Source organism: Panulirus ornatus, chromosome 68 (assembly GCF_036320965.1).
Source record: "Panulirus ornatus isolate Po-2019 chromosome 68, ASM3632096v1, whole genome shotgun sequence".
NCBI lineage: Eukaryota > Metazoa > Arthropoda > Malacostraca > Decapoda > Palinuridae > Panulirus > Panulirus ornatus.
The window spans coordinates 9,578,713-9,594,848 of NC_092291.1; the positions used below are offsets into that span (position 1 = coordinate 9,578,713).

The window sequence follows — 16,136 nt, forward strand, 5'->3', positions numbered from 1 at the left end:
AAACTATTTCAGTCGTGTATTTACGACTGCTTTAACCAGGCGGACATTAAGAGCGACAACTCTCTCTCTCTCTCTCTCTCTCTCTCTCTCTCTCTCTCTCTCTCTCTCTCTCTCTCTCTCTCTCTCTAAGGGCTTCAGGGCCGGCCACTGAAGCCCTGAATGAGCCGGCCTGGCTGGTTCAGGTCTCCCCCCGCCCGGCATCATCATTAGTGTTATTGTCATCTTTAACTTGTGACGCTCAGCAAAGATTCGTCTAATTTTAGTTGTCATAATTTCATGTTTTGTGTGGGGTTTTTTCAGAGATTTTCTAAAAAAAAAAATTATAGGATTTTCTTCTTTTTTTCTTTACGGTTCCTGGTTTTTCTTAATTGTATTTTCGGCTCATTAAGATTCTCTTCTGTTGTCGCTTCTAGATCCTCTTTATCTGTCGTCTGATCCTCTTACACCCACTCTTCACATGTTATGTTTTGTAGGTTCCATTATGTCTGCTGACGTATGTTAAATCTTTTGTTGAATTATTTTCTGCGCATCTCTCCATTCTCTTGTCTTTCAGTGTTTACGTGTGTCTTCGTAATCTCCACTTTTACCCAATACTTGGGGACAATGTCTTTCTTTCACAATCCCTTTTCCCTTTATTTTGATTCGGTTCTTTAACCTGTGTCCTTGTGTGGGTTCCTCTATGTCCTGGTCATGCACTTGTGTTGCGTCTAAGGGCAGCGGTGGCTATGCAGGCCATCAACACCAGGAATCGTCTCAGCCTCTCGACCTACAACTCATCTTGAACAAGTCAATACCTAATCACTTGGTCGCCTCAAAACACGAGGCATCGATCAATCACTGGGAGGAAATGTGCAGGTGAGGCGCCCAGTCCCTCTGGTTACCTCCTCTGAGGCATCCCCGTCCAGTCATCCAGGGATATGACGCCCAGTGTTCCAGGAAGCTGATACCAGGTCTTCCAGGGATGGTACACCCGGTCTTCCAGGGACGTACTACCCAGTCCTCCAGGGGCTGGACACCCAATCTTCAAGGGACCTGATATCCGGCCTTCCTGTAAGTGGACATCCGGCCTTCCTGTAAGTGGACATCCGGCCTTCCAGAACCTTGATATCCGACCTTCAAGGGACTTCATACCTGGCCTTCCTGGAACTGAATACCCGGCCTTCCAGGACCTTGACACCCGACCTTCATGGAACAGGCGACCACGATTTCCAGGAATTTGCCGCCAAGCCTTTATAGGAATCAGACGCTGGTCTTCTGCCATGTCTCCAACACACATCAGCAAGTCTGCCGACACTGACTTCAACAAAGGAGGTCACCAGTTACTCCACTTCCAGTCTGAACACCTTTCCAGGGACCAGTTTCCAGTAGGCAGTCAATACCTTCAGTAATACATAACTTACACCTGTGTCTATCACCCACCAGTCTTCAAGACGAAGTCCCTCACCACACTGCAGGTTTAACACAACTCTCCAGGGCCAGAATCCAATTAAATTTCAATCTGCATCTCCTCCACTCCAGCCTATTATCTGTAAAGTAATTAATGGTTTAATATTTCAGTCTGTCTCCTAAGGTGCGTCTCCATCAGTCTTGTCTCTCACATTGCGCCATCTCTCTCATTACCACCTCTCATCTCCTCCCTTTCTTCCCTCATCATCCTCGCATCTCCCTGTCGTTCTCAGGGACCAGCTTCCCCATTTGTTTTGCCTCCTCACTTCCAGTAGCTCCCCGTACCGTGTGTTTCCACACGCGCACCTCACCTCCTCCCCAGCCTTCCTCACATGTGTTTCCACACGCGCACCTCACCTCCTCCCCAGCCTTCCTCACATGTGTTTCCACACGCGCACCTCACCTCCTCCCCAGCCTTCCTCACATGTGTTTCCACACGCGCACCTCACCTCCTCCCCAGCCTTCCTCACATGTGTTTCCACACGCGCACCTCACCTCCTCCCCAGCCTTCCTCACATGTGTTTCCACACGCGCACCTCACCTACTCCCCAGCCTTCCTCACATGTGTCTACTCCCCACGTGACCCCGTCGTCCTTCCTCTGCCCCCCACCGTTCTCCATACTTTCCTCTCTCTACCCTTCAGGATGGGGGTGTCATCCGCCAGCAAGCTCCTCGGAAGACGTGGCATCGCAGTGCTGAACATCTGAAGCTCATGCTGCCAATGACCTGACCACCAACAACCCGGCCATACACGTGACCTGACCTTCAACAACCGTCCATATACGTGACCTGACCTGCAACAAACCGTCCATACACATGATCTGACCCCAACAACCCGGCCATACACGTGACCTGACCTTCAACAACCCGTCCATACTCGTGACCTGACCTTCAACAACCCGTCCATACACGTGACCTGACCTGCAACAACCCGTCCATACACATGACCTGACCCCAACAACCCGGCCAGACACGTGACCTGACCCCAACAACCCGTCTACATTCATGACCTGACTCTCTGCTAATATTAAGGAAAACCAATCACTCAATCTCAAACTTTCCTATAATGACCTACGATTATAACCAATTCTTGGGTAATGATAACAAGCGATATCAGACGACCGTGAGATGACCATAAGATACGACAGGAAGACATCGCAAGCGGGTGGCAACAACGAAGGCTTACCAAAGGGGAAAAAAAAATACGTCCTTTGTAGAGGCTAATTTCCTACGATAATCACCCTTACTGACTCGGTTGAACACTGTCTTTATATAGAGGCGATAAAACTATAACCAATCATAAAGCGTTCCGTAAATGCCTATAATTACTTATAATTTCCTCAGATAATTACCCCCATAATGTTACGACCTTCGTCTTGATGGTTAGGTTAATTATTTACGTTCATTCAGGTAATTAACTACAAGTCCGTGCAGTTCTAACTACGTACAGCGTTCGTCACCCTTGTGTGTGTGTGTGTGTGTGTGTGTGTGTGTGTGTGTGTGTGGGTGGGGGTTAACACTATCTGCAACCCAAGGTGGGTGATAGTGCCAAATGGCTGACTCTCTCAGAGGAAGAAAGGGTCAAGACAGCATTAAGGTCTTGTAGCTCTATGGCCGTGACCCCTGTGTGAGGTCAACGGAGGTCAACCTCTCTTCCTAGCGTGTCGGATGATGGCCATTGCCCCCTCCGTGTGGCGTTTCAGCTAACGATCGTTATCTTTACGTCCATAAGGGATAAAGAAAAGAAAATCGTCCTCCATCTCAAGTTATGACATCCATTACGATAATCCAATGTATCAACCGCTTGTTCTCTGTTGTGTCCTCGCGCAGGTCAGGCGTGGGGTCAAGGTCATGCGCGAGGGACTACCTCTTCCTGCCAGGTCTGCTGAGCGCAGGCGGAGGGCTGGGGGACGCCCCTGGGGCTGGGCTACGCCTCTGCGGGGGCAAGTTCTCCTACATCAACGACGACGCCTCCAACAGGCACCTGACAGGTATGTATGTGGTGATGTGATATATGTCGACATAAATGTACACACATGGCGCATGCACACGTAGACACACACACACACACACACACACACACACACACACACACACACACTCATCAACCAAACACGGATACATACAGCAGACATGCACCATGCGCGTGATAAGACACACACACACACACACACACACACACACACACACACACACACACACACACACACAACTCCCGTGGGTTGTAGACCTCCTCAGTGGGCGTTGTCAGGCCCCAAGGCTCCCCTGGTGTCGTGTCCCGTCCCATGTCCCTCACCTGTGGCGTCTTCCCCCACGGGGGACACAAGGGTGGGTGGCTGGTGTTTCCTCATTCTTGCAAGTGAAGCCAAGATGCATGATAAATAAGACTCCATCTCTTTAAGGTAAGCCATTTTCTATACAGATACGTATGTATATGTCGTGGTCACACGCGTGTAATGTGGAAGCAGCATCTTTTCTACACACAGCGGACCAGTGTGTGCGCGGGTTCAGTGTGGCGCGGGAGTTCGAGGGTCCAGAGCGAAGGAGGAGGAGGAGGAAGGAAGGTGGAGTGCTCTGTTCTCGTTACGTGATACAGTTACTACGTCTTGTATATAGACCCAGGCTATAATGCCGGCCAGTCTGAACCGATGTTATTGTACTACTACTACTACTACTATTACTACTACTACTACTATTACTACTACTGCTACTACTATTACTACTACTATTACTACTACCACTAAAACTACTAATAATAATAATAATTCACGACGTATTATAAACGATCTGGTAGTCAAGACTAGTGAAGATTTCCCAGAGAAATCTCTGCTATTTTCTGTAACTTATATATATATATATATATATATATATATATATATATATATATATATATATATATATATATATATATATATATAGCATCTCAAACTGCGTACTTCGACACGAGATCCACCGGATTAACCCCATAATAAGACTGGCTATTGGGGTAATTTTTTTAGAGATGATAAACAAACAGTTTGTACTTGCTGTTACGTCACATCTGTCCACACACTTTAAATAAGAAATAAAGAAACGATGAAAAAAGAATTCTTTTCAGACAAGCCAAAGAGCAGGGTCGCGTACCCAGACAACAATAACACTTTGATCGGCATTAGAAAATATATACATATATATAAATATGTATATAAATATACATAGAGCATTCAATATAGCGCGAAGAAAATGATAAAAAGTGAAGGATGTTTTGCTTCATGAATGACTATATATATATATATATATATATATATATATATATATATATATATATATATATATATATATATATATATATATATATCATCAGAACTATCTGTCAAAGAAAAGTTATTTTCAGAAACATTTCATATCGACCTTTGAATTCTCGCGTGAAGCCTTCGGGTTGTGACGTCAGCAACATACAGATGAGAGGCGCACCGCCACCCTCCCCTCCTGACACACCCTGCCACTCCCTGACACACCCTGCCACTCCCTGACACCCGCTGTCACAGAGGAGAGGCCGGGCCTCGGGTTAAACACGGGAGATTCCTCATCAGTGATTCCTCAGTGGTGATGTGAAACACACACACACACAGACACACACACACACACACACAGAGACGTGGGTTTCTTTTTTGTTGTCTTTACGCATGCCAGCGGCATCACCTCGTCTGGGTACCTTTTCCATTTCCACCTCTCCCATCTCCCAGTACCGTCCTTTTCATCTGATCATCTACCTAACCTTTCTATATATATATATATATATATATATATATATATATATATATATATATATATATATATATATATATATATATATATACATAAAGTATCACATTATGATTGTTTTGCAAGATTAAAACACACGGTCTGAGAAATCGAGTATTGGTAGCGGAAAACGGACTTGGCTCTCAGAAAACGGGAAAGCCTTACGTTGCGACAAGTGGGGTACCACAAGGCTTGCTCTTCCAACCTAAATTTTTTTTCTTTTTCATCAATACTACATCAGTGATCTGGGAATAGGATTAAATGCTCACAAAAATCTCATAATCTGCCAACGAAACGTAGTTAAAAAGGATTTAAATTCACACAAAGGAAAGACAGGCGCATAGCAACACTATACTTTATGATGACACTAAAAGCACGCACCACGAAGACGTAATGAGTAATGACCTCAAATGCGGTAATTAACCTTATGTTTGTACGCAATACGGCAAGCAGGGTGTTAACTTTAACGTAACATCGAAAGAGATAATACTTGTTTTGACTTATATAACCCAAGGAGAACCCCCCCCCCCTATATGGGATTCCTGCAATCCCCAAGGTTGCTGCGCCACAAGCAGCAGCAGGGAAATGATGGATCCTGTGGAGTGTGAGGAAACCGTACCCGTTTTTCGTCAACTGATCGAAAAAAAACGAAGGTTGGTTATCTGGGGTTTGCCTTCCAAGGGTCATTTATGGCCATGGACGTCAAGTCGTATCCACCAATAAGAAATCTGGAACACCCGCTTCATGCAGTCAAGATGAATTTTTGCGTTTTCTTTTTTAACGGGTGAAGGAAAGAAAACGTGCTCCGGTGTACCTGCTCCACCACCTATGTTTCGGTATTAGTCATATTTATATATATATATATATATATATATATATATATATATATATATATATATATATATATATATATATATACTTTGGGCCGATAATATTTTTCTCGTTTATTCAGTATTTCGAAATTGTTTTCCCACAACTATTCAATAAAACAGCTCTTAAACCCAACATCGTTAAATTGTCTTTGTTCCTATTTGCACCAAGATAGGTCGGACGTGTATGTTCCTGTGTCTTTCAAACTAGTTTTAAACTATGACTGGTTTCCCCTTTTTATTGAAGTCACTGGTAATAACTCCGTTTTCTCTTACACACCTGTCTCTTTACATTTATATGAAATTCAACTTTTATAAAAAGACTAGGACAGTTCTTGTTTATTGTTTAAGGTTATTCATAGGTTCATTTATTCATTTATCTATCTTAACTTTACAAGGTAATGAATAACCTTGAAGTTCGGTCCAAGAGTGAAGGTTCAGCGGTATAATACGAGGTGAGGACGCACGCAGAACTTTGTTGGATTTATCTTATACACCTGAGGGAGGCGTGGACGATGTTTATGAACACCTGAAGACTTTGTTCTGGGTATTCTTGAACACTTGCAGGAAGTGTATGGGAGATGCTTGAACACCTGCAGAAGGTGTTGACGATATTCTTGAACACCAGCAGAAAGTGTATGGGGGATGCTTGAACACCTGCAGAAGGTGTTGACGATATTCTTGAACACCTGCAGAAGGTGCTGACGATATTCTTGAACACCTGCAGAAGGTGTTGACGATATTCCCGAGCTCCTGCGGAAGGTGTTCAGGGTCCTCCATCGGTGGTTATCGTAACAGCGACGGCCTTAATGACTCTGGCGGTTGTTAACCTTAAAGCCGACATGCCCGACCCATACACATCGTACACACTCTGCCTTCTCTCGGGGCACGGGACCAGGCGTAGGCGGGAGGCGCTGTGGGAGTGTGTGTACAATGACCTGTACACCAGAGGCAGAGGGACCGTGCAAGGGCAGTGTGTTGGACGTCACATACACGGTGGGAGACTGGACGAGGGAGGGTGCAGTGGCCAGGGAGGGAGGGCAATGGCGAGGGAGGGTATGGTAGCTTCCTACCACAGGAGGGAGTAGACGATGACCCAAAACCTGTGTTACGCGGCGAGGTTGTGCTAACCGCCTGCTGACGAAGGAGAGTACAGCCTCCTCCCCTGAGGTACTCCTCACTCCAAGAGACCATCAGTTCCCTGCTACTGGATGTCGCGCAGCTTTGAAGGTGTAGAAAACCCCTTCAAAAGTAATGGTCCTTTGCTTTTATTATATATATATATATATATATATATATATATATATATATATATATATATATATATATATATATATATATATAAAGACTAAAGCATTATTCATATTTTGTCAGTCCACAGGCAACCAACAATGGAATCCAGTTACACATACACAACTTTGTCCAAATTGGTAAACAATGAAATAGGTTTTGTTTAAGCCGGTGGCAAAAGTTCGCACGAACTTCCAAATTAATTTTAAACCGATTATGTTCTCGGTTCGACTCCGCCTGTAAACATGACGAACTTTGGCAACCCTGCTTTACCATGGAATTAACGGCTATAATAACTGTAATGAATTGTACGAGGAACTTGACACTTGGCGATTAGGAAAAAACAAAAAACAAAAAACAAAACGCTCTCTGGTGATTCCCAAGATCAGGGCAGTAATGGAGTACCAGCTAACGACCATCAACGACCCACAGCAGCAACTACTTGCACCACCCAGGCTCGTCTGGCCGGGTCATGGGCCACTAACCCCTCCACTCCTCCCCAGTCACACAGGTCATGACCTTGGGTCGTCGTCGACGCATTTAAAAATGGAGGAAAATGAGAGAAAAAATAAACAACCACAGAAACTCCAGCAAATCCTGAGAGTTGAATATCAGCCATTTGAGGCTGAGAGAGAGAGAGAGAGAGAGAGAGAGAGAGAGAGAGAGAGAGAGAGAGAGAGAGAGAGAGAGAGAGAGAGAGCCAGCTGTAATATATCTGGTTCCACGGTTCATTTCATGTCATGAATACATAACAGAGTAAAGCGACTCCCTCGGGTACAGACTGTGGCCCCTGGCAGGGTATCGCTGTACTCCGGTGTCAGGCAGTAGTACAGTGGCCTGTAACTCTCCTTGTAACCGTCTGGGACTTCTCACACGTTAGCCATACTTAATTACCAGGAGCTATTAGGTAGTTGTACCACCTGTAACTACTTCTGCCCAACTGTGGGCCATTGTTTGTACGCTGCTGATATTACCCTACACGGCAGGTAACAGGAAGGGGTGGAACATGTTACAGCCGCGTACTTAATTGTACTAATATGTACTACCTCTCCCCATTCCCTTTCCCCAGCTTCACAGGCTACATAGGTGGTCCGACATGTACTAATATGTACTCTCCCTCAAGGTCTTGTAACGGGTTGGCGGTGTACAGTGCTACACATCAAGAGAGAGGCATCTCAGTATGTAGTAACATTTATATATGAATATGTACTAACATTACATGTATTTTCTCTAAGGCCTCTACACATGTTCCTGAGCTGGGTCTTCCACCAACGCAAACAGCCTCCAAAACGACCCAACTGCCTTTGTAACAACGTGTACACTCTCTCTCTCCCCTCCTCCTCCTCCTCTCCCCAGGACTGGTGACGGGGCGAGTGTACGTGCTACACTTTAAGACGGGTGAGCAGGAGGAAGTGCACAGCAGCTTAAGGCGTGGACCAGGAGGATTCAGGATCACATACCAGCAGCGTTCTTGCGTCTCTCCCACACACGATGCGCTCGGCCGCACAGGCGAAGGTACGTTGGGGCCACAGAGGTATGGCTGGGTCACACACACACACACACACACACACACACACACCTTAAAACATACCCCGCCAGGTGGTACACAGACGCCACCAGCACACAGCGTCTAGCCACAGTCAGGTAACCCCGGGGTGGACACTATGCGAAGCTGTGGAATGTCACGTAAGCGAAGGTTTGGTCTGTATCATCTGGTAAAACAGACGATAGCGTATAGTGTATGACGTCTGCGGCAGATTACTCTATTTTCTATCTTCGTTCGCGACTTTTTACTTTACTGGCGAATTCGCTCTTGTGTTACTCAAAATATCTCAGAATCTTACGAAAAACTGTTAGGTGACAGGCTCTTCTCGCTGAACTTCTTTGGAATTCGCTTCCCGCGCTGATCTATTCGATTCTCTCTCTGTCTCTCTCTTTCTCTGTCTCTCTGTCTCTCTCTCTCTCTCTCTCTCTCTCTCTAGTGTCAGGCCGATCTGATTTCCATGACCCATTTCCCCCCAATTATGATGAGTGTGTGGGGAAGTGTCCTTACTGGTTTAGTCACGACGATGCCCATCCCCCCCCCCTCACATTTCAATATCATATGACGTTCCAACAACGGCAGAGGGTGCAGGCTCTCTCGTGGATTACACCAGTCTTCACAAAGGTCCAATTCTATCCCATCCCCCCCTATCCTCTCCCCTCCCCCAACCCGTCTGGATTTCATCCACTTCCTGGCACACTGACAAGATGTTATTCTCTCTCTCTCTCTTTCGCCCCACAGAAAACGTATTCCAAAGACCATCATATTTATATTATTGGAAATGAAAGGCAAAAAAACCAACCACTTCATCATTACGGCCTATTTGAATATATATATCATTTCTTTTTTCAAATTCCTTTTTTTTTTTTTCATTCTTTTCCAATCTTGGGCTTGCGTCAAGATTCACCTGTTTGGACCTTAACCTTCAGAATTTGGGCTACTTCGCTTCAGCTAAACTCTCTTTACGAACATTACTCCCCATCCCCTCACCCCCCACAACTTTTCTCTCTCATCAATTTAGATCACTTGGTAGTCTTACTCCCTCCCTCTCGAGGCGACCAACCAGGACAGGATCGCCCCTTAAAAGCGTTGTCATCATTCATCCCTCACCTGCAATACACCTGTATCCGAGCACCAAGTCGAACCTGAAATTACACTCTGTCTTCCGGCCACTGCCACACTCCCGCTCACGCCTCGTTCTCGCCTCACTCACGACCACTGGGCTCGATCTTGGGTTTTCTTCCGACGACACTTTCGTCATCCATGTTCATGTTTGAGACTCGGGGCCGACTGTCTTACCTCCATTTGTCTGAACAGATATTGCTCATGCTGAGGCTTCATAACGCCTGTCACTCATATATTACTGACCTACATTATCCAGACCTTCTACACTCTCTCTCTCTCTCTCTCTCTCTCTCTCTCTCTCTCTCTCTTCCAGGTCCATCACACGCTTGGGTACAGACCTGTAAACCTTCGCGTCTGTACCGGGTCTGTACCAGAGGGGGGTAGGGATGGTACAGTGTGGTGCAGGAAAGGTACAGGAGCATCTTAGCAGGACATATGGAGGGGTACACTGGCGGTATGGTATGGTACAGGGTACAGGAGGGGGGTTAGTTACAGTGTCACCACAGTGTGGGGGGGGGGGGTAATTATGAATTCATAGTGTGTCACAGATATCACTATGGTGGCGTACAGACGTGGCACATCTATGTCGCCCAGAAACTTAGAAATGACTTGGGCTCTTACTCCACGCTACAGTGACGTACGGTACGCTGGTATGCGATGGTACTACCGTGAATTTCAGTGATGTTCCCATACTATAGAGTGAGGTACACTATGGTACAATGGACGGTACACTGTACCACGGATAACATCAAGAGGAGGCTAGGGTCACGTGTACTCTGTGACCAAAGGGCGTGGAAGCGGTAACGTGAGAAGGCGTGGGAGAGGTATCGTCAGAAGGCGTGGGAGAGGTATCGTCAGAAGGCGTGGGAGAGCTATCATCAGGGGAGACATACATAGCAGGAGACCGCGCCTCAACAGGTCTCGCTTCCAGTTCAGGAGCTGCCGATGATCCGACTTACATCAGCAATATATCAATTATATCATTCGTCTACGATGATTTTTCTACCCCAGTCATATATATCATTCGTCTACGATGATTTTTCTACCTACTAGCTGAGCATTGGACGCACCTAAATTTCAACCTAAATTATTTAGGACAGCCGAAGTTACACAACCTTAAAGGTCATTGTCTGCGACCTTTACAGGCAGGGGGTCAAACACGCGTGGGGAGAGAGAGAGAGAGAGAGAGAGAGAGAGAGAGGCTTTTGATTGAAGGGACTAAGACATATACTTCACCAAGTTAGAAAACACTTTTAACTTTTCAAAGAAGAAAAGAGAGAAAAGAAATAACTTAAAAAAAGGAATGACAAGGGGCAGACACCCCTCCCTCCCCCCCTCCATGACGGGTGACAGGTGGTGGTAACCCCCTTATGACAGTGGGTGGGGAGTGGGGGAGGGGGGGGGGGAGAAGACACCTGACACGCCACACTCACATAATTGGCCCACATGAAATTTGTACACAGGAACACGGCGCCGCGATCACATCCTCCACCGCCTGGAGACGAGGGTCCACGTTTTCTATCCCCGAGATAGATAGGTTGGAGGTACGAGTCTAAAAGGTGAGGGGTCAGGTGCATCACTGTGTGTGGGTGATTAATGACCTGTTGGTGCAGTAGGGCGAGGGCGTACTGCAAGCACGGGGCGACACCTCTACCCTCTCACACAACTTTCTAAACTGCCGTAGCCATCGCCTCATCCAAGGAACAGAGAATGGGGGCTAAGTGGGGATATCCCCTCTGAGGCTCAGTCCTCTGGTCTCAACGCTACCTAGCTAACGCGGGAAATGGCGAATATGTATGAATATATAAATCAAAACACTGTCTGTATATTGTTGTTTCCAGCTAATATAATTTCAGACCACGTCTGTGTTTACTTGTGGACCCAAGAGACACTGTCTATCAGCTGTTGCATTACGGGAAGGTGAACAGGCTTTGTGCATTACCCAGGGCAATCTGACAGGCCTCAGCCAAGAACACAGCGGACGCTCGTGTGTGTGTGTGTGTGTGTGTGTGTGTGTGTGTGGAGGGGGATCTGTCACCCAAATAGGACCTGTGTGCTGGGGAGGGGTGTTAGTGTAGGGAGGGGTGAGGGAGGAGAAGGAGGAGGAGAGGTGATGCGAAGCCCGGTGGTGGTGAGTGGTAGGTAAGGCTACATGTCGTAAGTGAGGCGGGAGATGTAGGTGTGCTGGAGTAGCGCCGTGGTGCACAGTCACCTCGTCTGGTTACATGTTAGGTTTTATCATTTCAGTTTCGTTCCAGAATGATGACAAACATGGCTTGTCTCGCCAGGTCATCACCTGTCGTGCTACCGTCATATTTCTACGGGACAGAAATGAGCCTCAGATGTATCTTCCTCACAGGTGGAGGGTCACCATTCCTCTGGACATTAGCTTCTGGGCGTGGTGATGGCCGCTTCCCCGGGTACGATCGCTTGGAAGTCCTCAATGCGACGTCCTCTCTCCCTCCCTTCTTCCTACGTCCGGGTCACGCCCTGGCCACCAGTCCAGGTCCTGTCTCAGGTCCCGTGCGTGGCGGTTCAGGTCCTGTGCAGTCACAGGTCTTCCCTGACGACAACACCGGCGGTGACCTGAACCCTCTGCTGCTCTACGCACGGAGGGGACTTGATCCTCAGGGCAACGGGACGGGCGCCGTCAGCCAGCCAGCTGGTGCCGAGTTCCCGAGTGCCCGGGATCCAGCTGGTGCTGAGGAAGTTGTGGCATCCGAGGACACGAACTTCCTGAGTACCATCGGCAACATTGTGTCGGAGACGCTGCAGGAGGCGCTGCCGGGATTTGGAAACTCCTTAGAGGCTCTTCTGGGAGGCACCATCGTAGGGAGGGGCGCTGACGCCGACCAGGCAGGACTACATACGTCCACAACCAGGCAAGCAGGCAGGAGGTCACACGCGGCTAGTGTCACCTCCAAGACCGCCCAGGTCAAGAAATATAAAGGGTCGAGTTATGGTGACAGTTTTATCATATCTCTCCTGCCTCGCTCGTCCGGCCGTCTTCAACCTGGAGGAGGAGAAAGGAACCAGTCCAGCATAGATACCATCCGTGTGGCAGCCACGGACACCCCAGCAACCCGTGCTAATACTGAGGATAGTCCCGCGGTCAGCGGGGCTCCGGAGCCTGCAAAACATGGGACGAAGTTCGAATCCGCCGTCAACTCGATGAATAAGTCTCAAGAAGTAAACAACACCATGAGCGGACTGAGGGATAACTCATCGCTCTCAAATAATGTCAGTCATGTCCAGAACTTTACCAGGAAACATCCAGGTCCTGAGATGAAGGAAGAGGGGGAGGACAACACCAACACAGGTGGCCTCATGGACAAGACATCCACGTCTGGGAACGTCACTGGCAAACTGGATCCAGTAGAAAGCAACTTGCTGTTGTCTGACGCTACCGACTCCTACCTCGAACCAAACCCGGACCGAGGGAGACTGAACGCCAGACTCTCAGATCCGGCAGCCCAGGCCCTCCACAAGAAACCCACAGCTGTCAAAAACTTTCCCAAGTTCTCGGGAGAAGGATCTCTAGCGGTGTCCCCATATCTCACATCATTATCTACAGAGGATGACGAGAGGGATGATAATGAGGGAAGCGAAGATGGCGAGACTTCCGCCACCTCCTCCTCCTCCTCCTCTTCCTTACATCTTGATTCATCATTTTCACCGACACCCCTTGCTTTCGCCTCTTTACCTCCCGGCTCCTCTCCCTCCTCATCTGAGCCACCAGCCCCTCCTCCTTCATCCCTATCATCTCGCATCCCTTCCTCAACCCTGACGCTTAGTGACCCCATGAAGAAGGAGGCGGTGGTGCGTCACGTCCCTGACTCAAAAGCCTCCGACACCTTCATCATCTCTTTGGTGTCGGAGCTGCTCAAGACGGCGACGGGGGAGGGCGGCCGGGGAGCAGATATTGACAGTTCTACCACGTCTCCTCAACTGGTTCCTGCCGATGAAGACGTGGGAAGAACGGTAGATTTAGGAGACTCCGATGACAGAGGCACGGGTGAGACGAGAATGAGGAGGAACGTAGTGGTCGAGGATCCGTATAAGGATAGAGAAGGCAGGGTAGGAGATCTGGTCACATGGTATCCTGATACCTTCAGGTATGACTACAACTGGATCACTAGAGCTCCATTCCTGGGCGGCCATCTTGCCAAGCCTCCGAGACCAGCTGATGTAAACAAAGATCAGCTGATCGTCAGGAAGGTGTTGGATAAAGTGGTCACTCGGCGCCAGCCGTTCATAACGGTCACCAGCAGGCCATACTACGTCCTGCCCGATCAAGCTTATGAAAAACTGTTTATACTGAGAGACAAACTGAAGAAGAGTAAGACCAGGGACGAAGACACTGGTGCCAGCATTCTTCAGAAGGACACAAGACACGCCAGCACCAGCTCAAGCTTTGCTCTCGAATCTGGAGGAGGAAGCAACGGTTTGGTGACATGGCGTCCCTACCTTGAGGAGGTCTTCCAGGACACAGACGAAGACCAGAGCAAACCACTGGTCACCTGGTCGTCTGTTCAGGACTCGTGAGGTCTCTTCAGCAAGGGAGAGGTCCTCGATCTCGTAGTAAACGTACGAGGGATGGTCGTGATGGGCACCAGTGGCATTAGAATACACGTATGGTAAGTGGTGGTGCGCATCCCTGGTGGTGAGGTCGAAGTACACACATCCATCGTACCTCCGTTGAGGTACGAGTCCAACTGTACCTTAAACTTCACCTTCTGAGCACGACGGTACGACCCCTGGGGCATGAAGGTGCAACCCATGAACATGACGGTACGACCTTCCGGTGTGATGGCAGGAGGGAGGGGGTCGGGTCGTACTGTCGTGCTCAAGGGTCGTACCGTCGTCCTCGAGAGGTTAAACCCACACCACGAACCAGACCACGTCCTGACTGACGCTGAACCTCGAGAGCCAATCAGGAAGCAGGAACTTATCCGTGAATTAGATGTGTTGATATACGTCAACCGTTCAAGACAGACTTCGCCTATTTGTTATGTGGTACAGATGAACTGTCTCTACAGTGGTCGTGAAGATGGTGCAAAATTCCCTTACTAATGTATATGTATTATTGTATATGATGTATCACTGCACATGATGTATTAACGTATATGATGTATTACTGAATATGATGTATTATTTCTTTTTGACGAAAACGTCGTAAAAGGAATTTGTCTATGAGCGACGTGCGTCGTGGACACAACAAACACAACGTGTGACGATGACACACACGTCATGACTGTACCGGAACGACGAGTACAGCAGCTTACGTACCTGTGGCGCAGGAGCAGACGGACGCACCCCGCATTCAGACGTGTCAGTGACCCTTCACATGTGGAGTTACATAATGATATCTTGAGAAATGTTGGTTACGGCATTAAATCTCTGATCTATTGGGCATACTGTGGATTTTCTTACGATTCACAGCTGTATATGTATACCCTTTGCATTGCTAGCGTCATACCCAGGGCTCTGGTGCTCCTGACGGAGGCGTAGAGGGATGTCTGCGGTGTCGTAGCGACGGCCATACAACTCCATCTGTAGTCCATAGGTGTGAAATCCCGGCACTCCTTTGTTCGCCAGTCTATGATCAGCTTTAAGGAGAGGCGCGAGCCGGCCCTCAGCCTCTCCCAAGTTGTCAGGGCTTAAAGAGGGTGGAATTTTAGGGAGATCAGGGTTCACACTGGCCTCCCGTCGCACTCCCTCCCAAGCCCAAGGCTTCCCCCAGCTTCCCCCTAGACGCTCTCCCGTCGAGGGAGGAACGACCCACGTCTGGTGGGTTGGGGGTACTCGGTATAGTGAGGTTATCGTCATGGTGAGCCCCCGTGAGGTGGTGGTCTTCACTCTCTGATGGTGATAGATGTTCACTATATGTCACGTGGTTCATTAGGGGGGGGGGATGGGGGAGGTGTCAGTTATTATCCGCATGGTGACCAGGTCTACCGACTTCAGATGGTGACTTTGATAGTGAGGTCGCTCTCTCTCGGTATGGTTACTTTCAAATGGCGATTCTCTGTGTGGATGTTGATGGTGACACGTTGATAGTGTGCTCCTGATGGTGAACT

The 16,136-nt window shown here is 48.0% G+C and overlaps 1 protein-coding gene and 1 long non-coding RNA gene across 3 annotated transcripts in view; one reads left to right on the forward strand and one right to left on the reverse strand.

Moving 5' to 3' along the window:
• Window positions 1-16,136, reverse strand: part of LOC139747390 (uncharacterized) — a 114,401-nt gene that overhangs the window by 8,643 nt on the left and 89,622 nt on the right. The gene's annotated exons all lie outside the window — the stretch shown is intronic.
• LOC139747408 (uncharacterized) lies at window positions 1,260-15,116 on the forward strand. The gene is made up of 5 exons (XM_071659739.1): window positions 1,260-1,384; window positions 3,277-3,437; window positions 6,794-6,919; window positions 8,745-8,903; window positions 12,416-15,116. Exons 1-5 carry the CDS (start codon window positions 1,260-1,262, stop codon window positions 14,599-14,601), a joined length of 2,757 nt encoding a protein of 918 aa, XP_071515840.1. The 3' UTR covers window positions 14,602-15,116.

Bases quoted from the DNA above. Each gene is read 5' to 3' on its own strand.
- LOC139747408 (XM_071659739.1), top strand. From the start codon at position 1,260: ATGTCTCCAACACACATCAGCAAGTCTGCCGACACTGACTTCAACAAA. The intron at 3,438-6,793 runs GTATGTATGTGG...GAACACCTGCAG, and splicing joins CTCCAACAGGCACCTGACAG to AAGGTGCTGACGATATTCTT. The intron at 8,904-12,415 runs GTACGTTGGGGC...TCTTCCTCACAG, and splicing joins GCTCGGCCGCACAGGCGAAG to GTGGAGGGTCACCATTCCTC.